This window comes from Myiozetetes cayanensis, unplaced genomic scaffold (genome assembly GCF_022539395.1).
Source record: "Myiozetetes cayanensis isolate MyiCay16 unplaced genomic scaffold, myiCay2020 scf15, whole genome shotgun sequence".
Classification (NCBI taxonomy): domain Eukaryota; kingdom Metazoa; phylum Chordata; class Aves; order Passeriformes; family Tyrannidae; genus Myiozetetes; species Myiozetetes cayanensis.
This window is the reverse complement of record NW_026087159.1, coordinates 18,782,757-18,809,708: the sequence shown is the minus strand read 5'-3', so window position 1 is coordinate 18,809,708 and position 26,952 is coordinate 18,782,757. Positions and strand designations below refer to the sequence as shown.

At 54.9% G+C, this 26,952-nt stretch overlaps 1 protein-coding gene across 1 annotated transcript; it reads right to left on the bottom strand.

Annotated features, from left to right (window-relative positions):
• Positions 1 to 756: 756 nt before the first annotated feature.
• On the bottom strand, positions 757 to 26,952 carry ZNF185 (zinc finger protein 185 with LIM domain). The gene is given in 30 exon segments (XM_050310807.1): positions 757 to 1,417; positions 2,123 to 2,221; positions 2,774 to 2,876; positions 3,657 to 3,737; positions 5,194 to 5,262; positions 6,825 to 6,884; positions 7,809 to 7,946; positions 8,831 to 9,034; positions 9,516 to 9,605; positions 10,236 to 10,316; positions 10,887 to 10,970; positions 11,405 to 11,518; positions 11,625 to 11,702; positions 12,130 to 12,213; positions 13,157 to 13,246; positions 13,558 to 13,620; positions 14,887 to 14,967; positions 16,733 to 16,801; positions 17,092 to 17,172; positions 17,505 to 17,579; positions 18,865 to 18,948; positions 19,472 to 19,510; positions 21,076 to 21,159; positions 22,437 to 22,517; positions 22,986 to 23,060; positions 23,914 to 23,988; positions 24,209 to 24,247; positions 25,057 to 25,116; positions 25,773 to 25,911; positions 26,928 to 26,952. Coding segments are annotated over 29 exon segments (2,445 nt in total). The 3' UTR covers positions 757 to 1,417.

Genomic DNA, 26,952 nt, shown 5'->3' with positions numbered 1-26,952 from the left:
GCCCTGACAGGAGATGTGACATCAGACACGGGAGGGAGGGACACGTGAGCTGAGGCTGTTTATTAGAGCTGAGGGGAGACAATTCCTACGGGAGACACAGAGCTGGGGGCAGACTGCAGAACATGGACAAATCCTGCTCCTTGGAAGGCCATCAGGAACGCTGCAACCATCCAGGAACTCTGGGAATACATTCTTTCTGCAGCTTATCTTCTGCTTTGGTACTTGAAACGATCGATACCCCCTGACCCTGGTGGAGCAGGGACTGTACCAGTCCTTCCCCACGGCTGGCAATGGGCCCAGCAAGGAACTTCTGGCCGTGGTTTTCATCCATTCTTCCCTGGGAGGGTGGGCAGGCCCTGGCACAGGCTGCCCAGAGAAGCTGTGGCTGCCCCTGGATCCCTCGAAGTGTCCAAGGCCAGGTCTGGTGTCCACCTGATCTAGTGGGAGGTGTCCCTGCCCCTGGCAGGGGGTGGAACTGGCTGGGCTTTAAGGTCCCTTCCCACCCAAACCATTCTGGGATTGATTCCTGATGCTTCCCATGAGAACAGAGTAAGTCTGGATGCTTTTAAGACACAGAGGCTGACTTCCAGGATTTGGCATCCAGCATTCCAAGCCTCTGAATTCAGAGCTAAAATGACACCATTCTGATTTCTGGGAGTGGAATTTAGTTCAATTCTGTGAGTGAGCATTTGTGCTGTAAATAATTCACAGCAATGAGGGGCACTGGGGGGGGAGGGTGGGGAGGGGGACACTGGGATTTCAGTGGAGCTCTTTTTGGGAGAGGGAATGGAGACACCTGCCCTCAGAGTTGGGTTAAAAAAGACAGTGTTATCTTCCCAAACAGGCAGCACTGGAGAGGAGGCAGAAGAGGAATTAAAGCTGACACACAATTAGAGTACAGCCACTCTGCCAGTGCTCCTGGAATCCCATGGAAAGCAAATGGAAATCAGGCAGAAGCTATTCCTAGGCTGAATTTGGGGGGGAAAGCAGCAGAAACAGGCTTTTGCTAAGAACTAAATTCAAACCCTTCCCAAGAATCCAAATTTAGTGTTGAAGGCTCTCAGTTGCCCATGTGGCAGCTCCCACAGCCCGGCTGCACGTGGGAAAGAAGGAAAAAGAGAACCCAAAAAGGCTTGTGGCAACGAGCTCCCATAAACCTGAGGAGCTCTGCCTGACTCCCAGCACCTTTGGAAAACCCGATCTTTGAGGATGAGGCTGCCCTGCCTCGTTGCCATCGCTGTCTCCGTGCAGGTGACGGTGACAGGGGCTGAACTCACTCGTGGCCAGGGGGCAGCGAGAGGGGAAAGAACTGCAGGAAAGCAGGAGCAGCAATTCTGCTGTCTTGGCCAGTCAGGAGCTGCCAGCTCTATTCCAGCGCTGCTGGGGACTTCCAGAGCCTTCCCAGCTCTGCAGAACCCTGGAAGCAGAGAAGGAGCAGGTGAGCACACGGAGCAGGGTGAATGGAGGTCAGTGGAGCAGGGATGGCCTCACCAGTCACATCACATTAGAAGGAACAGGGAGCAGTGAGGCAGGAGCCTCTTTCCCTCCTCCTCCTCCTGTCAGCAGCAGGAGGACAGGAGGCCTCCACCACCCAGTGCAGGAGCTGCCATGGTGCTTCCTGCCCCTTCCAGCTGATCAGACAAAACCAAACCACATCCAGCCCACTGATCCGCTGGCAGAGTGTCCAACTCCAGTTCTCCCAAAGGTTTTCCTCTCAAAGGATCTTTACACAAAGGAGTAGCTGTGCCTGCCACCGAAGTGCTGCTCCTTGTCAGAGGAATGTTACAGCTCCCAACCACCCACAGCAGGTCAGCCCAGGACAGGTCCCAGGGAGGGACCTTTCATCACCTCCCAAGGGGACTCTCTGCCTCTGACAGACATTTCTGTCACCACTCGAGCCAGCCCCTGCCTGTCACCCCCGGCAAGCTGTTTGTCACCAAGATTCTGGCTCCAACTAAGACATCCCCCCACCAGGACAAGCTCCAATTCTGCAACAAGGTCACTGCTTCCCACTAAAGGGAAGATCCCAGAGTGGATCTCCCAGGGTTTAAATGCCCTTCAAGTCAGGGAGCTCTGAGCTCTCACACCCTGCTGGCCCCAGAAAGGGGCACTGCAAACTCACCTAGAAGAGCTTCTCGTAGCACTTGTCACAGTGGACGATGTCCCGGTGGATGAATATTTTATCCAGAAGATCTCCCATCGCTTTGTGGCAAATTCCACACTGCCAAAGGGAAAACAAGGAAGTTGGACAGCAACCAAAGGCCCACACAGTAAGGACAGCAGGGAGGGAACAATCTCTGCCTCGGTTTATAAGGGAGGGAGGGTGTGACCTTTGAGGCTGAGCAGCCAAATGGCCCTGGAGGCCTCCTCCTCCCACCCTCCCCATCCCTCCTCTTCCCACCCTCCCCATCCCTCCTCATCCCCACAGGCTTTCCTGGTAAACTCTGCAAGCTCTGAGGCTTCAGCCAGCCCTCTGCTGGGGCACAGAGGCCACCAAGCAGCAAGTCTGCCCCAGGGACAGGGACAAGAGGGTGTCCTGAGGGTGCTGCTAATGATAAAAGAATTCTCCTTGTTGTAACACAGATTTATTTCAGCACCTGAGAAACTTCTGGGGACACAACCAACACCTGAGGCTTTGTTTGTCCCGATGCCACGCAAGGATTTGGCACACATGCTGGATCCATCGCCCTGCCAGCCTGAGGATGGAATTGGCCCCAAGATCCTCCCTCCCCCTCCATTGCCAGCAGCTCAGGGGAGCAGCAGAGAGGTTTACCCTGAAGCAGTACTCGTGGCAGTGGATGTTCAGGTGCTCTATGATGATCTTGGGGCAGTCTCGGATCTCGCGGCTGCAGTAACTGCACACGGGGTCACTGGACCTGGGGAGGACAGAGGGATGGATTCATCTGCAACACCAGCTGTTTCCAGTCCCAGCACTGTGCCAGAGGCTTTTACCAACCCCTGTGAGCAACCTGCTCCCACGTGTGTCCAGTGGCAGTGCAGAGGGACATGAGCTGTCCCAGGGGGGCAGAGACCACACCAGCAGGGCAGGACAGATCTTGGAATCATGGAGTGGTTTGGGTTGGGAGGGACCTTAAAGCTCATCTCTTTCCACCCCCCTGCCATGGGCAAGGACACCTTCCACTAGCCCAGGTTGCTCCAAGCCCCATCCAACCTGGCCTTGGACACTTCCAGGGATGGGGCAGCCACAGCTTCTCTGGGCAACCTGTGCCAGGGCCTCCTCACCCTCCCAGCAAAGAAATTCCTCCTAATTACCAATCTAAACCTACTCTCTGTCAGTTTGAAGCCATTCCCTGTGTCCTGTCACTCCAGGCCCTTGTAAATAGTCTCTCCATCTTTCTTGCAGGCTCCCTCCTGGTACTGGAAGGCCACAATTAGGTGACCCCAAAGCTTCTCTTCTCCAGGCTGAACAATCCCAGCCTTTCCTCCCAGCAGAGCTGCTCCATCCCCTCTGATCCCCTTCCTGGCCTCCTCCGGCCTCTCTGACTTCAAGTGAACGTCCCTGTATTTTCCAAAGATCCCTCCAATGCCGCTGTTTCATCAACCCCCCCCCTCAATATCCTCAAAAAGCAAACCCTTCAGGTCATTTCTGGGTCAGGGTTTGCTGAGCCCCCCAAGGCAGCCCCGACCTGTCCTACCTGTGCAGGGGAGCACTGGCCAGGTAACTGTGGTGGCTGTAGCTGCCTCTGTCCACATCAGTCAGATCCACAAGGCTGCCACTGGAGATGGAGAAAATCCAGGAAGAGAATCTCAGCTGGAATCATTAATCATGAACCCAGGGATGTGGAATGTCCCAGCACCTCTCCTTCCCAGAGGGTCGGCACAGGACACAAGGAAGGACATTTAATCACCTTTAATTACGACTCTGCACCTCTAAGGGACATTGGGAACATCCTGGAGGAGGGGAGAGAGCAGGAGGAAACACTTTCTTTCCCTGCTCCATTGGTCAGTGTGGCCCTTTCCATCAGGGCTGGTTAGGGGGTGATGGGGATCCCACTCCAGGAGCTGGGAAATGCAGCTCAGGAAGGGACTGAGAAGAACCAAAACCGTGGGCAGTGCAAGTTCCCTCTGCTCTCTCCCTTCTCCAGTATATTCCAAACCCCACACTCCCACCCCTTGCCAGCCATCAGACCCCTCCACCAACCAGGTTATCTCATTAAAACGTCAGAAAAGGCAGGATTAGGTGGGCTGGGAGCAGGGAAACAAAGAGGGGGAACATATTTTCCAACATATTTTCCACTGGTAAAATCCTGCACTGGTGGCTGGACCAGCAAACCTGTGAAATCCTGCCTCCAAAACACTCACCAGCAACACTGCTCTGGCTGTTTCCACCTGGCCCCTGGAAACAGGACCTGTTTTCATTGCTCACTGAACTCCCAAATCCCACCCTGTTCTGCAGGAAAAGGCAGGGAGCACATCCCGAGTCTCACCCAGCCGAGTGTTCCCTCCCTGCCTGGCTTTCCCGGATCTTTGGCTTCTCTTGGGCTGCTGACAGCAGCTTTGCTGAGCTGGAGATCTCCAGGCTGTCATCAGCTGCCCCAGGAATGCCAGCACAGCGCTGAGGGAGGATCAGTGCCAGCAGGGAGGCATCAAACTGGGGTTAACTGGTGCCCCATCACCGGAAGGATGATTTACATCGGGCCAAACCCCGGTGCCAGCCCGGGGCAGCTTCGCTCAGTTACCTTCGTGCAGAACACAAAAGACTCAAGATTTAAGCTTGAAAACAGCCTAATTTAACTTTTTTAAACTCATTTTGGAGCGAGAAACCCCAGTCTCCACATTTTGCTCACCGATTCCAATGGTTTGTTTACGTGTTCAGGTGCCCAGTGAAGCCTCACGGCGGCCAAATACGCAGCCTAAAAACCTGCAGGGGGGTGTTTTCATCCACCTCAGAGACCAACCCGCTCCAAGGGGAGCTCCCCTGACCGCTGGGAGCGCTGGGACAGTGGGATGAGATCTCACAACGGGATCCCAATTGGTCCTCACCCCGCAAAACTCTGCTTCCCCAATCATCCCCTCAGGGCTAATTAACTCAGGAACTGCGAGTGCTCCAGCCCCTGGAGCCGGCTGGGAGGTGAGAGCTGGCAAAGCCACGTGCTGGGCCGCGCACACGTGTGTGTGACATGTGTGTGACATGTGTGTGACACACGAGTGTCCCCCGGCCACTCCTCGTACCTTCCGTAGCGCGGGGAGGCTGAAAACCCGCCGGTGTTCACGTACTCCTTCACAAAGAGGATCCCCCTCCTAAGGAACCAGAACGGGAAGCATTTGCATGAGAAAAGAGCGGAGCTGCCGAGGGACCACGTGTGTGTGTGCCGGGACAGCGGGACAAGACGCCGTTGTCCTGGGATAATTCCCGGAGAGCAAGCACTGCCGCGAAAGAACACCTAATGCGCTCCTCTAATTACCCCACCAAAACAAATCAAGTTAATTAGGAAGAATGGGATGCATAATGGAACCCTTTCATCCAGTTATCCGCCGGTTTTGCCGGGATAAAGTCTCCCCCAGGATAAAGTCTTCCCCAGCTCGCGTCAGGATTATGCACATTGAGCACTCAGAGAGCTCGTGGTTGTGCCCGCGGGCACCAAACCCGACTGGCACGGCGCTGCTTCCCGGGGCTGTTCTTGCCTCTGGAATATCCCCGCTGTTTTCAGCCAGCGCTGGTTTGTCTGGGGATGGTTTGGCTCTCTTTGCACATTCATATCTCTCCCGGTGTCAGAATTCCATGCCCCCCTGTGTTCGCCGCTGTGCCCGCTGAGCTCTGCCCTGTGCCCCCAGCTCCGCCTGCAACCACGGCACGGACTCATCGGGCTCTCTCCCCACGGGGCATTTTCACTGCTGCCTCAAAGCTACAATTAATCCTCCCTTCTTACACGAGCAAACTATGCCCTGGCACAGCTGAGGAAAGAGAAGCTTTGGTGGTTTTTTTTTTTAATTGAGAAAAGACACTTTCTGTGTCATAGAGACACGAATCCCAGAATGGTTTGGGTTGGAGAAGATCATCTAAAAGGACCTTAAAACTCATCTTGTTCCATCCCATGGGCAGGGACACCTTCCACTAGCCCAGGTTGCTCCAAGCCCTGTCCAGCCTGGCCTGGGACACTTCCAGGGATGGGGCAGCCACATCCCAGCTGCTCTGGGAAATCCATTCCAGCACCTCCCCACCCTCACAGGGAAGAATTCCTTCCTTAAGACACTTTCATCTCTAATATGGAATATTGATGGGGAGCTGGGTCTGAGCTACTGAATAACTTTAGATACAATCCCAGGATTGTTAAGGTTGGAAAAGATCACCGAGTCCAACCATCAGCACCACCACGGTCACCACTCACCCACCTTCCCAGGTGCCACATCCACATATTGTCTGAACACTTCCAAGGGATGGGGACTCCACCCCTGCTCTGGGCAGCTGTGCCAGTGATGGACAGTGCTTTCCATGATGAAATTTTCCCTGATATCCAACCTAAACCTCTGCTGGTGCAACTAGAGGCCATTCCCTCTCCTCCTGTCCCTGTTCCCTGGGAGCAGAGCCCGACCCCTCCCTGGCTGTCCCCTCCTGTCAGGGATTGCAGAGCCAGAAGGTCCCCCCTGAGCCTCCTTTTCTTCAGGCTGAGCCCCCCCAGCTCCCTCAGCTGCTCCTGCTGCTCCAACCCCTTCCCTGGACACATTCCAGCCCCTCAGTGTCCTTCCTGTGAAGGGCCCAAAACTGCTCCCAGAGCTGGAGGTGCCCCAGCAGTGCCAGCACAGGGGTGGGCACTGGGATGTTCCCCCTCCCAGGATGGCTCTGTGCCCCCTTGGCCCCTTACCCGGCAGTGCTGGAGTCAGGATGGAACCCGGAGAGCCTCTCACTGGAACCAGAGAGGAGCCTGGAGGGAGAGGGAAACTCTGTGAGCCACCAGCTGGCAGGAGAGGACCCACCACTGCTGCTGGGAGGGCACTTGGATGCTACAGGTGGGACCAAACCAGCTCCTTTTCTGCTTCCCTGGAGGAGGGATTTGGATCAAACAAGATCTCCCAGTGAGGACGGGCTCCAAGTGAGTCAGGCAGCTCCAGAGGGAAACAGCATGGGATGTGCTGCAGGAGAGGGGAAGCCAGGCCCTGGTGGCCAAAACCAACACCACTGTCCCCAGACCAGTCCTTGGAAAAGCTGCAGAAGGGGAAAGGTGGCAAAACTATGGAAAACAGCCCAGCCATGAGACCTGTCTGCCTTGCAGGGAGGAGGCTGCTCTTTCCTGGAGCCATTCCAAGGCTATCCAGGGATCCTGTGCCTCCTCTTCACACCCACAACACAGTGCCCAGTCCAGATCCAACACTCAGCCCCACGGTGGCCCCATACACGTGGGTGAGCTGGCACTGCCAGGAGGGACTGCAGGAAGCCCAGGGGAATGGTGTTCCATACTGGATAGCTCCTGCCCTGCCAACAGCCTTGTTCTGGCTTTCTGGGGTCACTGGTCTTGTCTCTCAACGTCTCTCTTCCCTTTGAGCCCTTTTTTCCTGCAGCAGAAGCCAATTCTTGGCCAGGGACCAGCTCTCCTTTCTCCTGCCCCTCTGCTCCAGCATCCCACATGGTGGGAAACCTCTGGAGAGCAGAGATGGATGTATCCCAGACCCTGTGCTGGGCAGTTTTTGCTAGGAATGCTTTAAGAGTAGATCTGTGCCTCAGGAATGGTTTCCACTCCCTGGAAACCATTTCTTTCTCTCTCTCTCTCAGCCCTTGGCTTTGCTTCCTGGCTTCTCCTCCCCAGCTTTCATGGAAGTTTCCCTCCCAACCCCCACGACTGCCCATTTACCTGGTGCTGTTATAGTTCAGGCTGTCCATGTAGAAGGGCACCCTGTGGCTCCTCTGGGCCATGGCCACGCTGGGATCTCTGGGAATGGACTCATGGCTATGGGAAGGAAGTGGTGCAGTCTCAGGCTCTGAACGTGCCCTGAGCACGTTGTAGTCCCTGGAATCCCCACCCAGCAGAGCCCACCGTGGCTCTGGCTGTTGATGATCTCAGAGGTCTTTTCCAGAGGGATTCCATGATTCCATGTGCATTCCCCCTGTGTGTGTGTGTTCCATGCCTGCCACACACCACATTCCATGCCCAGGAGAGCAGCCCCCAAACCCAACCCCTGAGCGTTAGGACATATCCAATGGATATATCCAAGATTGTTTCCTTCCCACTGCACCCCCTCCACGTGTATCCTGCTGCCAGCCCTGCCCATTTTCCCTTTTCCAAGCCAGAAATCCTTAGGGGAATGGCTTTAACCCTTGGGCACAGCTCAGGCTCCTTCCACAGGGAAAACGAGCCCGTGGCTGATGGTCATGAGAGGGCAGGGTTAGATGGGATACTGGGAAGGAATTCCTGGCTGTGAGGGTGTGGCAGGCCCTGGCACAGGTTGCCCAGAGAAGCTGTGGCTGCCCCTGGATCCTGGAAGTGTCCCAGGCCAGGTTGGAGCAACCTGGGATAGTGGAAGGTGTCCCTGCCCATGGCAAGGGATGGGACTGGATGAGCTTTAAAGTTTCCATCCCAAAGCATTCCACGATTCTGTGAAATGTTGTCTCCAACCCTCCCAGCTGAGCTGAGGAGGATCTCAAGACTCTCAGGAGGACGTAAATCCCAAAGCCTAGAGCTGCTGCTGGTGAGGCAGGAATGTCTTCCCCAACTTCCTCATGCTTGTCCCAGGTGCACAGTCCAGTGATTGGGATTCCATGATGATTTAACACCATTGCAAAATCCTGTTCTCATTCCTTGACCACACAACCCAGAGCAGAGTTTATGTCACATCATTCCAGGCCAGCAGCTTTCCCTGTCTCTGCATCTGAAACCCTCCCTCCCCAAACCTTCCCTCCCCAAACCCTCCCTCCCCAAACCCTCACCTCCTGGTGCTCAGCACTTGGCTGTCCACGTAGGCAGGAATCCTGTGGCTGGGAGCTGTCCCAAAGAAGGGCTGGGGGTCCTGGGACAGGGGCACAGGGTGCTGGCTCTCCTGTGCACTGGGAACACTCTCTCTGCAGCTGAAGTCAGACCTGCTGAAGGATTAAAACCGATGTGACCACAAAGCCAACGACTGTCTGTGCTCTGCTCCCCTCCCACAGGGGCTCAGGGAGCCAAGGTTGGATCCTGCCTCTTCCTACAGGCAGCAAGGAGAATTTGGGACACCATTTTGTTAAGAGAAACACAGAATGCCAAAAGAGTTTGGGTTGGGAGGGACTTTAAAGCTCATCCCATTCCACCAGGAACACCTTCCACTAGCCCAGGATGTTCCAGCCTGGCCTTGGACACTTCCAGGGATCCAGGGGCAGCCACAGCTTCTCTGGGCATCCTGTGCCAGGGCCTGCCCACCCTCACAGCCAGCAACTCCTTCCCATATTCCTTTGGTGAATATCACTGGATTAGGAAAATTTATGGGGGCCAGGACTTCAGCCAGGTGTGTATCAAGGAGCAGGAACGGCAAAGAATGATGGTTTGGGAGCCACTGATGGCAGAAACAAAGGGATATTCCCACTGTACCTGGCTGTCCCTGGGCCAGGCTCACTGTGCCTCCAGTCCTGGGGACCATCTGTGCTGGGGATGGTTCGATCCTCGTAGCCTGGAGTGATCCTGGGAGGGGAGGAAAGAGCTGTATCAGACCCAGAACCTGAGTCTGAGCCTGTTCCCCGAGGGAGGAAATGCAGGGACACCATGGTTATGGAATCCTAAAATTCCAGAATGGTTTGGGTTGGAAAGGACCTCAAAGATCATCCCATTCCAACCCCTGCCATGGGCAGGGACAGCTTCCACTAGACCAGGGTGCTCCAAGCCCTGTCCAACCTGGCCTTGGACACTTCCAGGGATCCAGGGCCAGCCACAGCTTCTCTGGGAAATCCATTCCAGCCCCTCCCCACCCTCACAGCCAGCAATTCCTTCCCAATATCCCATCCAACCCTCTGGCACTGGGAAGCCATTCCCTGTATCCTGTCCCTCCACCCCTTGTCCCCAGTCCCTCTCCAGCTCTCCTGGAGCCCCTTTAGGCCCTGCAAGGGGCTCTCAGGTCTCTCTGGATTCTTTTCTTCTCCAGCTGTCCCAGACTGGCTCCAGAGCAGAGGGATCCAGCCTGGGAGCATCTCTGTGACCTCCTCTGGACTCTCTCCAGCAGCTCCACATCCTTCTCATGTTCAGCTGCAACAATTCCTGTGTGAATCCCTGCAGTGCTGGGGGTCTGGGATGAGGGGGGGGATGGTGACTGCCCACCTGTCCCGGCGTGGCTCGGACTCGTCGGCACGTGGGGTCTCTGGAGCAGGGACGCTGCTTCCTCCAGGTCCAGAGCTGGACCTGCCAGGACAGGAGACCCTTCAGAGTCTGCAGAAGCACCCCTGTGCCCAGAATTCCTGTGGGATGTCGGTGCAGCCTCAAGGGAAGTGCAGTATCCCCCCATGGGAACGTGCCAGGTGGAATCATGGCATCAGATTGGAAAAGCCCTCCAAGATCATCAAGTCCCACCCTCAACTCAGCCCCAGCACCGCGTTCACCATGAAACCACGTCCCCAGATAATCCAGAGAGAAACAAGACAGAGGGAAAATCCAGCCCTGTTAAAAAACAGGGCTGAAAGGAAAGAGAAGTAAAGCTCCCGAGGGGCCATCAGTTCCCTTTTCCCAAACCTGACACCTGAACTCTGGGTGTTTAGTTATGACTATTATGGGTTGCCCAGTGCTCCTGTGTCACCTTTCAGCCCGTTCAGGGTGGCTCAGCAGGTGGCCTTGTTTGGGTGCTCAGCTCCCTCCTCCCAGCCTGGGGACTCCCAAGCCCCAACCACAGCACCCTCAGTCCCTCCTCCAGAACCCCCTGCAGTCAATCCCCCGTGTCCTCCTGCCAGGAAAAGCAAATCCCATTATTTCCCTTGCCTTCTTTCCGTGGATTCTTCGCTCTGCACGTGGAATGACATCCCCTTGTCCGTGTCCCTGCTGCCACCAGGGCTGTCCTGGGACCTGGGGAGAGAGAGGAACGCTCTGCTTTGCACCCTGAGCTGAAGATGCTGCTCGCTGAGACAAGCCCAATTTGACCAAAAACCTCAACTCTTTCAAATTTAGGGGGAAAAATAGGGACAAAAACAAATAAATTTCTTCCTGGAGAGGGTTGTGAAGCACTGGAAGGGCAGTGGTGGAGTCCCCATCCCTGGGAACGCTCAGACAATGGGGGGATGTGGCATTGGAGGCCACGGGTTGGTGACCAGGGTGGTGCTGCTGGTTGATGGTTGCACTTGGTGACCTCAGAGGTTTTTTCCAACCACAACCATTCCACGATTCCATGAAAAGAGGAGCCTGGGAGAGGATTTTGTGAGCGTGTGCACGTGGGGGAAGCCACACAAGGAATGAACCCCCATCCTGCAGGAAAAGGCAGGGGGGATTATCCAATTCCTTACCCAAGCACGCTGGGCTCATGGGCAGTGGGTTCCTGTGCCCTGGGCAGCTCTGGGTGGGCACCACGGCCAGGAGGTCCCTGGTCCCTCTCAGTGAGGCTGCTTGAGCCTGAAAACCTAAAATAAAGATCCATGATTAAGGCAGTGGAGAAAATCCCTGCTGGGGTGTGAGTTATTCCCAACATCCCAGGAGAGCACACACCCCAGTCAGCCCAGTCCTTACTCATTCCAGTGGGGCTGGAGCTGTGCTGGGCTCTCAGGACTCGTGAAGCTGCTCCTCTCCTCGTATCCCAGGACAGACCTGACAACCAGAAAAGGCCCAGGTCACATCCCTAAAAACTGGCTCTGGAGGATAAACTGGCACTGGAGGATCCTCTGCTCCCTGGGCAGGGCTTGTGCCAATCTGAACCAGGAGCTTATTTCCATTACAACACTTGCATTTCCAAATATTCCAGCTGCTTTCAGCTCCCTGCTGCCACTCCAGCATCCCTGAAACATTCCACGGCATTATCAGGGAATAAAAAGGCACTGACTGAACCCCAGCCAAGAGGAGGAAAAGTTTGGGGGGGGTGGCTCGTGTCATAGGAGATGGAGAGGGATTTAAACCTCAGTTGCCTCCATCCTTGGGACAAAAGCTGGGAGAAGGAGCCTCTTTCTGTGCCTGCCCATTCCAGTTTCCCTTAATCCTCAGTATTCCTCATAAACCACTGAACTCACCCCACTCCTACCTTTTAAAGGAATATTCCACGTCCTCTCTGTGCACAGGGACTCTCTCAGTGGGAGGAAAAGGGCCATCAGACTGCAAGCTGGACCTGTCCAAAAAAAACCAAGGAATTTCCAGCTTGACAGCTTTCCAAAGGCTTCAAGAGGGGGCTTGTATGGAACCACAACACTGCAGTTTTAGCAGCCCAGCAAACAGAAAGGAATTGTCTCAAGAGAACTGATTTTCCTTCAGAAAGCCCCATTTTCACTCTCTCTAATCCAGAAGAAGAGAGGCTGTTGGTGGAAAAGGGAATGAGGGACTGGGTTGGGTTTGGAGGGGGCTTAAAGCTCATCCAGTGCCACCCCCTGCCAGGGATAGGGACACCTTCCACTAGCCCAGATTGCTCCAAGCCCTGTCCTTCCAAGTGGCTCAGCTCAAGAGCTTTGATGAGCCAATCCATGGAGTCAAATCCCAAATAACAGATAAGTAAGGGAGAAAAGCAGCTCCAGGGAAATGAGTGTTTGCTGACAACAGCAGCAACTCTGTCCTGCCCCTCCCTGACAGTGGCAGGGCAGGAAATGCTCCAGAATCCTGTGGGATGGAAACACCTATGAGATCAGTGCTAAAAGCAGTGCTAAAGCTGCTGAACCTGCTCCCAGAATCCCAGGATCACCAGGGTTGGAAAAGCCCTCCAGGATCATCCAGTCCCCCCCTGTGCCCCTGAGTGCCACGGCCAGGCCTTCCCTGGACACCTCCAGGGGTGGGGACTCCAAACCTCCCTGGGCAGTTCCAATGCCTGACAGCCCCTTTCCATGAAGGAATCCTTCTAGAATTCCCAGGCTGCTTCTCTGGGCAGAAGCTGTGTAACAGGGAAGAGGAAGGCTCTGTTCCTGCTGTTTATCCACACGGGATTTCCGATTTCCAGTGCCTTTGTTGCCCAATGTGGATTCTGCTCCCAACTCTACCCTGGACAAGTTATTTATTCCCACCTCAGGTTCCCTCTGGGAGCAGATCCAGTGCCATCCCCAGGCTCTGATGGTGCAGGGTCAGACCTTCCAACATCCAGGGCAGGAGAGGGCTCGTAGTGATGGAGTAGCTTGTCCACAGCATCCACAGGCCTGTCCCTGGAATCAGAGCTAGACCTGGAAGAGAGGGAGATTGGTGGGTCCCAATAGGAAGCTCAGCAAGTTGGAGAACAGAGCAAGAAGCAAAACTACCAAACAGGAGATTTTTTCCTGTCTCCAATGTAACGTCTTTTCTTCCTGCTCAGCTCAAGGAATTTCCTGAAGGGTTGAGCCACAAATCCAACCAAGCCCTTCCCGGTGTCAGGAAAGCAGCTGGAGGATCTCAGTCCAATTTGAGTGCCCTGACATTTGTCAGTGCTGGGTCAGAAGACCCTCCTCAAGCTAAAATCAAGGAGAAAAGGTGAATTGTACATTTATTGGACACTTACTTGGGTGGGTAAAACCCATCGTTGGCTTCTGAGCGCTCGGGAAACTGCAGAGGAGAGACACAACTTCAGGAAGCAGCTTTGGGGAATGCTGTGCAATGATTTTCCTATGGATCTCGTAAAAGAAAGGAGGGAATCCCTAAATTTCCCAGGGCTGTTCATGTCCACAGGGAAAATGGCAAGAAACTTGTGGGAATTCAGCGCACGGGAAGTCCAAACTTGGTAACTGAACACCAGCAACACATCACAGATGCCATCTGGGAATGCAATCCAGGACTCTCCCCAAAGCAACAGGATGTCCCACAGCCCAGAGCTCCATCCCAGGCCCCTCCAGCTGCAGGTGAACACCCTGGAAGTGGCCAAAGCCAGGTTGGACAGGACTTGGAGCAACCTGGTCCAGTGGGAGGTGACCCTGCCCAAGGCAGGGAGTGGGACTGGATGGGCTTTAAAGGTCCCTTCCAACCCAAACCATGCTGTGGTTGATCTGGGAATCTGGGGCTCTTTTCCAGTGAGGATACAGATCCCTGGGAAGGTTGGGAAAGCCTGGAATGCTCTGCTGGGGCACAGGCAGGAGCTGAGCTGTGAGACTGAGATGTCCCTCAGTCTCCCAGGGGTTCCAGACCCCACTGAACCCCCAGTTTTCTGAGAGGGAAGTGTGGGCTGGGATGGAGCCCAGGAGATCCCCTGGATCTCAGCTTGTTACCTGGCAGAAACACCCATGGGAAAAGCAGGACAGGCCCTGGAGCTCAGGTGGTGCTCACACCCCCCAAGGACAAGCAGAGGGTGATGCTGGAATTCACTGGGGATCTGCACACAACAGCACTTCTGGGATCATGGGATCTTTAACCATTTCCCCAAATCCCTCAGAGTCAGGACACAGTTCCTCAGCACTGAACCTTTTGCTTTGCCATTTTACAGTTTCCTTTTGGGTTGGGGGTTTGTTGTGGGTTTTTTTTTTTTTAAAGGGGTCTCCTGTTGCAAAAGCAAATCAAGAGGTGGAGGTTGGAGGTTGAGAGAGACATTGAGTGTGAACTTCTCTGTCCTGCTAAACACAGAAACAAACTCCATTCCAGAACTGGGCTACATTTGGGAATAAACCTGGATTTTGTTTTGTATCACAGAAAGTTAAAAGGAACAAAATATCCCCCAATTCGATTGAAGAGGGCAGTGTTTTCTTTATTCCCTCCTTTAAATGAAATTTAGAGAAACTGCTGCCAGTTCTGCAGAGCCCACATTGAATGTGTTTTTCCACCAGCAAATATCCAGTCAGAGATTCCAGACAGCTCCAGAGCAGCAGCTGCTCATTTGCACAACATCTCACAGGGACTTTACCTTCCATTGGTGGAAGCCACGGTGGCTCTGTGGGTCTCATCCCATGGGAAGGGCTCAGGCTTTTCCTTCAGAGCTCTGTCACTAGAAAAAGGGAAATTGCAGTGAAAACGTGCCCTGTCAGCATTTCTGTTGGATCATTCCAGGACAATGTGCTGGTGTTTAGTTGGGAGGAGCCCAAACTGGGGCTAAATCTGTGTATCAGGATAGGAGGATCAACCACCTGAGCACAGAGGGCCTGACTGCAACTTATGGAGCATGGAATGGTTTGGCTTGGAAGGACCTCAAAGCACATCTTGCTCCACCCCCTGCCATGGGCAGGGACACCTTCCACTGGCCCAGGGTGCTCCAATCCCTGGCCAACCTGGCCTTGGACACTTCCAGGGAGCCAGGGGCAGCCACAGCTTCTCTGGGAAATCCATTCCAGCACCTCCCCACCCTCACAGCCAAAAATTCCTTCCCAATATCCCATCCAACCCTCTGGCAGTGGGAAGCCATTCCCTGTGTCCTGTCCTCCAACCCTTGTCCCAATCCCTCTCCAGCTCTCCTGGAACCCCTTTAGGCCCTGCAAGGGCTCTCAGCTCTCCCTGGATCCTTCTCCTCCCCAGGGCTCCCCCCAGCCCGACCCTATTCCCACCTTTCCCTCTCCAGCCCTGTCACGCTGTGTGTCCATGTCCTGCCTTCCCTGCCAACTCCTCCCTCTGCAGTTGGAGGTGGTTTCAGTAATGAGGCATCCCCAATTCCCCTGGGAGCCTGGCTCCAGTCAGGAGCAGCTCTGTGCCCCCAGTGACCCCGGGCAGGCACAAAGGGGGCCTTGTGGCTGGGCTGGTCCTGCAGGGACACCCAGGGACACGTCTGTGGCTCTCAGCTCAATGCCCACGACAGCAGCCCGGCCTCCACCTTTCCTGGAGCACTCCAGACTTTGCTCCAGCCTGGGATGACACTCTGGGGACATTTCCAGCTGGGCTGTCCCTGCTGGAGGTGCAGAGCAAGCTGTGTGTGCTGCACAGAGTCCTCTGGTGACCTCTCACAGCTCCTGGAGCACCACAGGGGAGGCCACAGGGGCAGCTCTGCCTGCTCCACTCTGGACCAGCCCCAAACCCAGAGGGCTCATCCTGGGAACAAAGGGAGGATGTATTTCAGAAACCACAGAATCCCAGACTGGGTTGTGTTGGGAGGGACCTTAAAGCCCATCCTGTTCCACCCCATGGGCAGGGACACCTTCCACTAGACCAGGTTGCTCCAAGCCTTGGCCACCCCTGGCCCTTGGACAATTCCAGGGATAGGGAGTCACCAATCCCCAGCCTCTCTGCAATTCTCCTGTGTGCATTGCACAGCACCAAGGAGAGGCAGATCCCTCTCTCTCAGGAGGGCCAGAACCTTCCCTGCCCTCAGCTTCCAATTCCCTGTGGCACCTGTCCTTGAGGAACCTCCTTCAGCCTTTACATCCCCAACCAGTTCCTTGTTCCTCAGGTTTTCCCCTTCCACACTTTCCCCCCCGCTCCAGATTTCCTACAGAGGCCCAGAACCCACATCAGCACGAGCCACCAGCCACTGAGGGTCAACACATCCCTTGCAGGTGGAAAAACTGCCCAGGGAATGGCAACTGGAGCAGGAAAATAAAATTAAATGCACGAACAAGAGTGTTGAGGGACCGAGGCAGGGAGCAGGATCCTGCAGGGAGCTGAAGGAAGGGTGCAGAACACTGACAAGCTGCAGCTCAGCCAGCAGATGATGCTCTTGGAATGCAGCCCAGGCTGGAGGGATCCCATCTCTGGGACACCAGGAGCAGGTGGATGCCATTCCTGAGCAAAGCCCTCGTGCTGAGCAGCCCCTCCCCGCTCCTTACCCGTCCCCACGCTGTGCCACAGCTTCCCAGGAGGATTTCCCGTTCAGGGCCTGGCTGTCCTCACCATTCCTGCAAGGAAAACACCAGGCACTGTGAGGGAGGGGGATGAGGGGCAGGGACTGGGGGCAAATAAGAGCAGATTCAAAGAGCTGCAGGTTTGGGCTCCTTTCCTCAGCACAGAGAACCAGGAGATGCCCAAGCTGTGGGAACGTTTCCTCCCGGGTTGCTGATGCTTTTGGCAGGTGCTCCCCTCCTCAGATCCCTCCGCTGCCTTCCTTGCTGTGTCCTGGATGTGTCTCCAGGAAAAACCCCTCCCCAAGCAGAGCCAAACGTCCCTTTCCACCCTCAGGAGGACCCACCTGATCCCAGCAGAAGGGGAGCTTCTCCCTGGGGATTCCCTCAGGGATGGGGATGTTTGGCTCCTGCCCTCTGTTGTGGGGCTGCAAGAGAAGGGAAAGAACAAGGATGTCACTCCTGAGCCAGGCAGCTCCCACTGCAGCTGCCCAGAAGTGCCCTGCTCGAAGAGTCCCTTCTGGGAACGGGCAAAGTTTCCCTTTCACGTCCTGAGCTTTTCTACCGGGAGGTCGCGAAATCCTGGGAGGACACGACGTGGATTTTAGACATCAAACCTTTTTAAAGCAGCTCTCTGCATGTAGGAAAAGGTCTCCCGTGTTCAAGGCAGACAGATTTGGGTCATTTCCCCTCCCAGAGGGGAACTCCCCAACCTACAGCCCCCGAAATGATCCCAGATACCTGGCTGTGCTGCACTTACCTGGAGGGAGAGGCTGCTGCTGCCTTTGGCTCATCCCAGGAAGATCCAGGGGTGGTTTTCCTTAGCCCATTAGCACTGACAAAACCCCCAAAAAACAAAGCATTAAAGACAAGTGATTTTTAGGAGCTTTTTCCCCCGTGGGGGTCCTGCTTTCTGACCCACAGCTCTTGTCTCTCTTTGGGTAAGACCTCCCCGGGGTGTCCCTGTGCTGCTGGGACTCACACCTGCCTCTCTGCTCAAATACCCTGGAAAAAAACGACCTGTAAAACTGAAAAAATCGGCTTTACAAACTGATTTTTCCCATTTGCCAAAGCTGCAGCTCTCCCTATGCCCAGCCTGTGCTTTTGCACAACAAACCCCTCCACAAAATGCACAGATTAAAGCTCAAAATTCCCCAAAACTGAGTGATGTGAGGGGAGGAGGGAAACTGCTTCCCAGCCTTGCCTCAGCCCCCCAGCCTGTGCCAGCTGCTCCTGCCCAGTGTGGACTGAGGGGGGTGGCCCTGCTGCCCCCCAGGTCTGGCATTCCATGGCAGGAACATTCCAGGTTGTCCACTGGCCCTGGGAGAGGGACTGGGGCCAACACCTGCCCTCAAAACCAAGATCAAAGATGATGAACCTCCCATATCCCCCCCATCCCAGCAGAAATAATTCAATCTCAGGTCTGAGAGAGCAGAGCTGGCTCAGGGGGTGGGAATACCAGGATATGGAGTATTTGGGATGCAGGTGAGGGGGGCAGCTCACACAGCCAAGCTGGGCACGAAGGGGAAACCTTTGCTGGCTCAGGGCTGGGTGAGGGTTGCTCTGACTCCTCCTGGGAGTGTCTCCCCTCAAGCTCCTGGTGGAGACAGGAACTGAGGGGGCTGGGGAGGGAGATCAGGGAGGGCTCAGTGCCAGGTTCTGCCCCTTTGACTCCCTGAGAGGCCTTACCGTGGCAGTGAAATGTTAAAGTTGACATCCAGGGCCGTTTGCCACCCCCAGGGCCGTCTCTTGGCACTCCGTGATGCCACCCTGCCCCTCTGGCTGCCCCAAGAGAGCTGAGCCCATGATTCACCTTGGATTCCCTCCTCAAGGAAGGACAATCAGGATTTCAGAATCATGGAATCACAGAATGCTTTGGGTTGGTGGAGACCTTCAACACCTCATCCCACCCCCTGCCATGGGCAGGGACATCTCCCGCTGTTCCAGGTTGCTCCAACCTGGCCATCCCAGGGATGGGGCAGCCACAGCTTCTCTGGGAAGCCCCCTTTGCAAACCCTCCATCTCTGGTTGTGCTCAGGCAGCTGCTGCCAGGCAGGTAAATGCAGTTATCCCCAAAGCAGCGTGCCCTGGCACCCCTGGAATCCAGGCCGAGCAAGTACCTGCTGTCACCCGGGGAGAACCGGCGGGAACCCGGCACGCTTGGGCTCCTCCTCTGCTGTCCTTCCTCCTCTTCTATCTCAATCCTTTCCAAGGGGAAAAACAGAGACAAATATCACAGTTTCCCACTTTCCCTGGCTACTGCAGGCAGTGTGCTCCTGTTTTCCCTGGAGCTGGGTTTGCCCTGTTCCCCCTAGGACAGGTTGTTCCTGCTCCTCCTGCTGAGCCCAAGGGAGCCAGGCCAGTAACACTTTCACAAACAGCATCATCTGAGGGCTCCAATTCCAGAGAGAGGCATTTCCCTACCCCACTGACAGCTTTAGAAGTGGAATGCCTGAAGAGCATTCCCTGGCTGGCCAGAGTCAGATTCCCTGGAAGCACAAAGTCCCTCCGTGGCTCACGTTGCCCATAACCCAAAGCACCATCAGTGTGGTTTTCCCAGTGTTTACCTCACAAACCCCATGTGATCCAACCCCAAGCCTCCTTTTTAAGGGAATTGTCCTTCCTCTGCTTTGAAACACCCAGGATCTGCTCTCCCAGCATTTATCAGCAACCTAGAATATCCACATGAGCCATCCCAGCAGCGCTTCCCGAGGCTCCATGACCTACCTCTTGGCAAACAAGGGTGGGAATTCCTGTGTTGGGCTGCTGGGAAGGAAGGATTGAGGCAAGAGTTAGAAGTTTGGAGGGAAAAAACACACCATGGGCAGGGGCAGAGCCCCCAAAATCGCTGCCCCAGGGGGTGCAGAGTCCCATCACCCCCTTTGGGCAGAGCTGGCAGTGCCCAGGGGGGACAAACTGCAGATCAAATAACACAAATATAAATATACAAATAGGGAAAGTAGCTATTTATAACCTGGGGAGTAAAGAAGCTTCCCCAAAGAGCCTTTTTAATTGTAAATTGATACCAATTTTTAATTGTTGCTGTTCTTCCTGCACACAGACCTGGCTCTTCCCACAGCACACACTGCCCAGTGCTCCAGAGAAAACACCCTCAAAGTCCTTATGGATCCTGTCCAAGCACCTTCCACGTCCTTACACATCCTATCCAAGCACTTCTCCCACCCTGGGCACCGCTGAGTGCTGCTGGCACATCCCCCCCCTGCTCCTGCTGCCCCTCCCTCCCGGTGCCTCATTGTGTCAGCCCACAGTTATGTCAGGAGGAAAAGGATTTCTGGTGAAAGCAGCCTGCAAAAAAAACCCCAAACCACCCCATCACAGCTCCTGGGAGAGCAGAGACCTTGAAAATCTGCCTTTTTTTTTTCCCCTCCCAGGGAAGAGATGGACAGCAGAGCCTTGAGCACCAAGAGCTCCCACACATCCCCCAGGCTCCTCTGAGGTTCTTCCCTCCTGTGAACCCACACAGGGGGCTCTTTTTCCCCACAGAACTATTTTGAAGCTGCAGCTCAGATCAGGATCTCGTAAATGCAGCTCCTGTCCCAGCACAAACTGTCACGTGAAGCTGCTCCACGTTGGACACAGTTTATGTTTGTCCTGATTTTTCTCGTGCACTCAGCAAGGTTGGAGAGAGCAGCTTGAGAGATGAGGCTGAAAACTGGACTCCTGATGGCAGGGTTTTCCTTTTCCTAAAGTTTCCTCCCTCTCAGTGAGGAAGAGCTGGAGGATTTCCCCAGTTCTGCAGAAACCTGCAGATATCACAGAATCCTGGAATGGTTTGGGTTGGAAGGGATCTTAAAGCTCATCCAGTCCCACCTCCTGCCACGGGCAGGGACGCCTTCCACTAGGCCAGGGTACTCCAAGCCCTGTCCAACCTGGTCTTGGACACTTCCAGGGATCCAGGAAGCCACAGCTTCTCTGGGAAATCCAGTCCAGCACCTCCCCACCCTCAAAGCCAGGAATTCCTTCCCAATATCCCATCTAACCCTCTGTCACTGGGAAGCCATTCCCCTGTGTCCTGTCCCTCCATCCCTTGTCCCCAGTCCCTCTCCAGCTCTCCTGGAGCCCCTTCAGGCCCTGCAAGGGGCTCTCAGGTCTCCCTGGATCCTTCTCTTCTCCAGGTGAACCCCCCAGCTCTCCCAGCCTGGCTCCAGAGCCGCCCTTGCAGCATCTCCCTGGCACATCCTTGGCAGCTGCATCTTCACCATCACCAAGTTCCCTTCACCTTCAGAGCCTTGGGACAGACCACCATTCCTGTGAGACACCTCCAACAGCCCCTTCCCAGCCCCTGCCCCACCCTGGACACGGAGACTCACCCGTTGCTCTTCTTGGCTGCCGACAGGACGTAGGCGCGCTCGCGGCCGGCCGAGCGCCGCAGGACACTGTTGGCAGCCTCAGTCCTGCAGGGAGGGAGGGACAGGGTCACATCCTGCTCCTCCTCACCCTGGCTGCTGGCTGGGGAGCCCAGGAACAACCCAGAGAAGGTTGGTGCCGACCCTGATAGAGCTCCCACGCTCTGAGTCGCGGAATCGTCAAGGTTGGAAAAGACCTCCCGACCCTCAACCTGCACCACCACTGTGGTCACCTCTAAACCACCCCCTCCAGGGCCACATCCACGTGTTTATTGAACACTTCCAGGGATGGGGGCTCCACCACTGACCCCTCTTTCTGTGAAGAAACTGCCCCTAAAATCTGTAATCTCCAGCCAGCCAGAGCTCAGAGCAGTGACAGTGCCTTAACTCCTTCTTCAGTGTCATTCCTGCTGGACCACAGCCCTTCCACGTGGATGGGAAGCAGCAGGGGGGAAAACCAAATACTTCCTCTTGCAGGAGGGCAGAGGGAGCTTTCCAGTCTTTTTTCCCAGACTGACCCGGATTTTTGCAATATTGGATACCATGGGACAGGAAAATGGGAGACAGGACACGCTCTGTGCTCACACCTAGGGAAGGAGCACCAAGGCAGAGAGCAAATCTCTGAAAGGGCTTCTTGTGGTTCCCCCCCCAGGGGGCAAATGGCTAAGTTTTCATCTGTACAAGGCTTGTGTCTGAGCAAAAGGGGCTTCAGAAGCTCAGCTGGAAGCAACAAGAGCAATCAGACACGTTCTTGTCCACGTTGTGGCTGCCTCACCCCTGGAAGTGTCCAAGGCCAGGTTGGAGCAACCTGGGCTGGTGGAAGGTGTCCCTGCCCATGGCAGGGTGTGGGACTGGATGGACTTTAGGTTCCCTTCCAACCCAAACAATTCTGGGCTGATTCTACGATCCTGCTCCTGCGATGAGGGTGACAGACCTGCCGGGATGTGGCCTTGGATTCCAGCCCCTGAGTGATCCCGACCCCGGGGCAGGGAGCTGGGTCCTGCCAGGCTCTTTGTACATCTCTGCCTTCTCACTAGGACACAAGGCAGCCCATGGATTCCACAGCCTTTCCCAGCTGCCCAATTAATTGGGCTGTGCTGTCAGGTTGGATCATGTCAGGCTTTTAATTACATTTTGTTGAGAGGGCAGTGGCCCGTGGGCAGAACTGGGCTCGGAGCAGAAATATCTGCTTATTATTATTATTATTTTATTACAAACCAGCCCTAATGGCTCATCCATGTCATTCCCAGGAATGAACAGCCCAGCTGGAGAGAGGCCACTTGTCCCTGTCCCTGCAGGAACACGGAGGTACCTCCAGGACTCACCTCTTCTTGTGTTCATCTGGAGAAAAAGGCACGTCCTCCTCATCCCCATCCACGGATCTCTGCCTGACGTTGTAAGGAGCTCTGCAACAGAGAGGGAAGGGCAGAGCCAGGGTAAGGGGCACCACCAGCACACAGCTGAATCCATGGAACTGGTTCAGATCCTGGGAAACACTTGTATTATCCACGTGCACTGGGGTGCTCCACGTCCCTGCAGGGTTTTGTTTCCTTCCTCCAGCCCCATCCCAGAGCAGAGCCACACGAAAGGCTGTGCAGGCACTTCCAGCAGTGCAGCCCTGCCACAAGGCTCCTCCTTGCTCCAGCTTTCAGGAAGCCCAGCAATGCTCCAAACCCAGTTCCCAGGCTGCACCCTCCAGTTGGGATAAAACTCCCTCCCTGCAAAGGCCAGTCCAAGGAATGCTTGATGGCCATGAAGGCCCTGGGAGCCACTTTTTTCCAGTGGGAGCTCTGGAGGCTTCCTGGGCACCCCTGTGCAGGTGGCCTTGGCACTGAGCAGGGACTGAGAGGGAGCTGCTCCCTCTGCACACTCACAGTTTCTTGTAGTCCTCAGTGGTCATCCTGTACCCAGAGGGGGACCGGCCCGGGCTCTGTCCCTTCGTGGAACTGCTGCAGGAGGCACAAATCACACCCATCAACGTGACCCTTCCCCAGGGGAGCTCCACAGGGTGGAGGAAAGCAGGGTCACCCCAAACATCCACCCTCACTAAATGCTGTTTAATTGAAGAGCAGCATTTGCCTCCTTTTTAGGATTTAGGACTGGGAGCTGAGGTCTGCTTTGCTTCCCTGGGGATATTGTGAGCTGTCGAGCTGCTGTGGGCATATCCTGCTGTGGGATTGGGGGATTCCATCCCAGGACCTTGTGGCATCACCCTTGTCCCCCAGATGAATCAAAACAGGGGGGAAGCAGGGCTAAAAAGATTTGGCTCGAGATGAAAGAACACACTTCTAGAATCACAGAACCATGGAATGGTTTGGGTTGGAAGAGACATTAAAGATCTTCCAGTGGGCAGGGACAACTTCCACTCAACCAGATTGTTCCAAGCCTCATCCAACCTGGACACTTGCAGGGGTGGGGCAGCCACAGCTTCCCTGGGCTCAGATCAGAGGCACCCTTGAATCTGACTTGGCAGGATCACAAATTTAGTGCCTTGCACAAAACCCAGTTTCAAAATAACCCCCAACCAACCAACCCCGTTAAAAACCACTGACATCAAGGGTTACAGCTTTGCAAGGATTCCTGGTGGTTTGTTCCTCACCCTCCAAACTCTTGGCCAAATTAAACCCCCAAGTCCTTCTGCAGGGAAGGTGAGGAACACATGGAGTTTGAGCCCAGAATTCCATAGGGATTTCGTGGAGCTCTGGAAGCCCACAAGCACTGGACACAAGCAAGAGGATGGCCAGAAACATGTTCCAAGTATTTAAAAGCTCCTTTTCCTGGAGAGGGAAGACACACAGGTACCTTTTCTGTGCTTGGTTAGGAGAGGAGGAATCCGGCGCGGCCGAGGCCTTGTCGATGGTCCTGGTGAACACCCCCCTGGGGAGGGAAGGGACAGCTTCAATTTTTGGTTGGAAAACATCCAGAACTAAGCCCAAACTACCCATTAAACAACAGGACTGTCTCTTCAGCAAGGCCCCCCCTGGGTGTTGTGTTCCCAACCAACAGGACCCAACAGAGGGGACTGTTTTTCCTGCTCGTTGCTCCTGATCCGGCTCTCCTTCCCCCACAGCCCAAATTTATCCCATTCCATACCAACCTGATGAGGTAACCGGACTGGGGCTTGGAGGAAGGTGACCTGTGCAAAGAACAGACATCAGTGAGTCAAGAAAAACAGGGAAAAACAACAACAGCAGCACCAGGTTAAAAGGGAATGTCCACGTGAATGTCACACCAAAAATCCAGCTCAGCAGGCCTGGAGGGATCCCAGAGCTGCTGCACCTGGGTCAGCCTTGGGAGGGTTCTTTAGAAATAAATGGTCATCAAAACAAGCCCTAGAAAAGATTTTTATTTTTTTAATAAGAAAAGTGAATTTTAGAATTTTCCACTGGCTCAGAGTTAACATCAGGGTGAGGGCACAGAGGGGAGAAGTTGGACGTAATCGAGATCCTGGTTGGTTTATCCCTGGAAAACAAGTTCATGTGAACTCCTCTGAGGGTCCATTCCTGGGAAGGCAGCTCCTCTGGGGGTATCCTGTCTCAGTGCTACAAGAACTGGCAAGAGCTGGCACAGGAGAAGGGAGAGCAAGCAGGAAACTGCTCCTGGGAGAGGGCAGTGCTGTCTCCATCCCTCCCTCCACCCACCCCTCTCTCCCTCCCTCCCCTCTCTGCCCTCTCCATGGTGACAGTTTCCAAGGCATTCCACAACCTCTACAGAAGATTTTCTTAGAGGAGCAGTGAATTTTAGAGTTACCCAGTTAAAATCAGCCCCACTGGCAGTGCCTTCTGGCTCAAAACGAGGCCCCAGCACAAGGCAGGGTCTCCCCAAGGAGAGACAATCCCAGCAGGGAGAGGGTTTGGGGAGGGGAAGAACCACTGGAAGCATCGACCCCCTGAGAGGGGAAGGGACAGGATGGATCCCCAAGCCAAGATGGACCCCCAGAATTACCTGTCATTCTGGGGAGCAACAGGTTTTGGGGCTGGGGATCCCCCACCGGCCCGGCCAGACCTGAGGGAGGAGAAAACATCATTAATTGATGGTCTGGCTGAAGGTGGCAATGATGGTTTTGGAGAGAGCTGGAAGAAGAGATGGATTTGGGCTTGGGTTTGGTTCTAATTCCAGAGAAGCTGGTGCAGCCTGGGGTTCCCTGGCACTGTGGGGGCTGCAGGGGAGGTGTCTGATCACTGAACTCCCTCCCAGCCAGGTCTGCCCTGTGTTTGTCACTCTGGAGATGGTGAAGCACTTCAAAAAAATAATGTGGAGTTCTCCTAAGGCTTCCAGCGTGCCTGTGCTGCTGGATTCCTTCTGCTGGATGCTTCTCCCCAGCCTGCATTTATCCAAAATAAAATAAGGAGCAGCACTTCCTTCTGGCCCTGTCACTGCCTGGCCCCTCGGGGACCCCAAAACACGTCAGCACCACATCTGCTCCTCCTGCAGCTGGAGAACAGAGGGCTTGGACAACCCAGAGCTCCAGGAGTGCTTGGACAAGGTGGGACTGGTGGGGTGTCCTGTGCAGGGCCAGGAGTTGGACTCGATGATCCTTGTGGGTCCCTCCCAACTCAGGGTGTTCTGTGGTTCCACTCACGGGAGCAGAAGGGAAGGGAAAAGGGATTACCCTCATGGAAAGGGAAGGAGAAGAGGAGCACCCCCCTGGCCACACTTACAGGGGGTTGCTCTTCTTTTCATCCTCAGAGTCCGAGTTGTGGTGGTGGATCCAGCTCTTGTCCCCTCTCAGCGTGGTGCGAACCTTCATCTGCTTGATGATCCTGCGCCGGTCCTCGTCCGTGGGGGGGAGGATCCCTCCTGGACAGCCAAGGGAAGGCAGGAGGGAGGGCTGAGAAAGGGCAAGGCCTCCCAGGAGCAGCAGGAGGGAGGGGATGGAGGAGCAGGAGCACGGGGCTCTCTCCTTCCCGCCAGAGATCCCCACGCCGGGCGAGTCTTTTTCCACTTCCAATGGAAGATGGAGACACGAGGTCATCCAGACCTCAGGATCAGCTTATCCTGAGGCAGCTCCTCCTCTGCAGGGTGTTTTCACACCTCAGCACTCTCAGCCTGCCCCAGCTGAAGGAGACACTTCCTTTGGCTCCTCATTCCCACATTTCCATCCCCAAGCTCACTTTCAAGTACACGTTATCCAACAGAATCTCCCTAAATCTGGGAATGTCCCCTCATCTCCACCCTCCTCCTTCTCTCTGTCCAGGCAACCAACCACAACTACACTCTCTGGTTGGAAAGGTCAGCAGTGCAATGAAACATAAAATTAAAATGTGGGGAAAAACAAAAAGTTTATGGATTAGGAGCTGCCAAATCCTCCCAGCGGGAAACAGATGGGGTGAAAACAAAAAAAGCACAGGTTCGTGGGGAGGAGTAATAAAGGCCAAAAATATTGGGAGCAGACAGGGAAGGAGTCAGGAAAAGTCTCTGCCAAGGGAAGGAAATGTGCAGGTGATTGGTGGGAAGGGCTTTGGTCATCCCAGAGTGCCAAAATCCTGCTGGATCAAACTGATTGCAGCTGGATGTTTGAGAGAGAGAGAGGTTGAGAGAGATAAACAGGGGCATTTTAGGTGGCATTTTTAGCTGTTTTCCCATGGAGAAATTGGAAGATGAGGACCAGATAAGGAAATCTCCTTTCCCGTGTATTTCTGACTATTTTCCACCTTTTCCCAGTCTGGAAACACCTGCTAAAGGCTGAAAACGGAGCCTGCTCTGCTCCTCACACTGCACCCAGTGACCTTGGACAGCCTGCCCTGAGGGAGCTGAGCAGGGACATCCAGCTGAGCTGGGGACACGAAGGAGAGGCAGCAGAGGGAAGGAATTACCTTTACTGACACCCAGGGACATCAT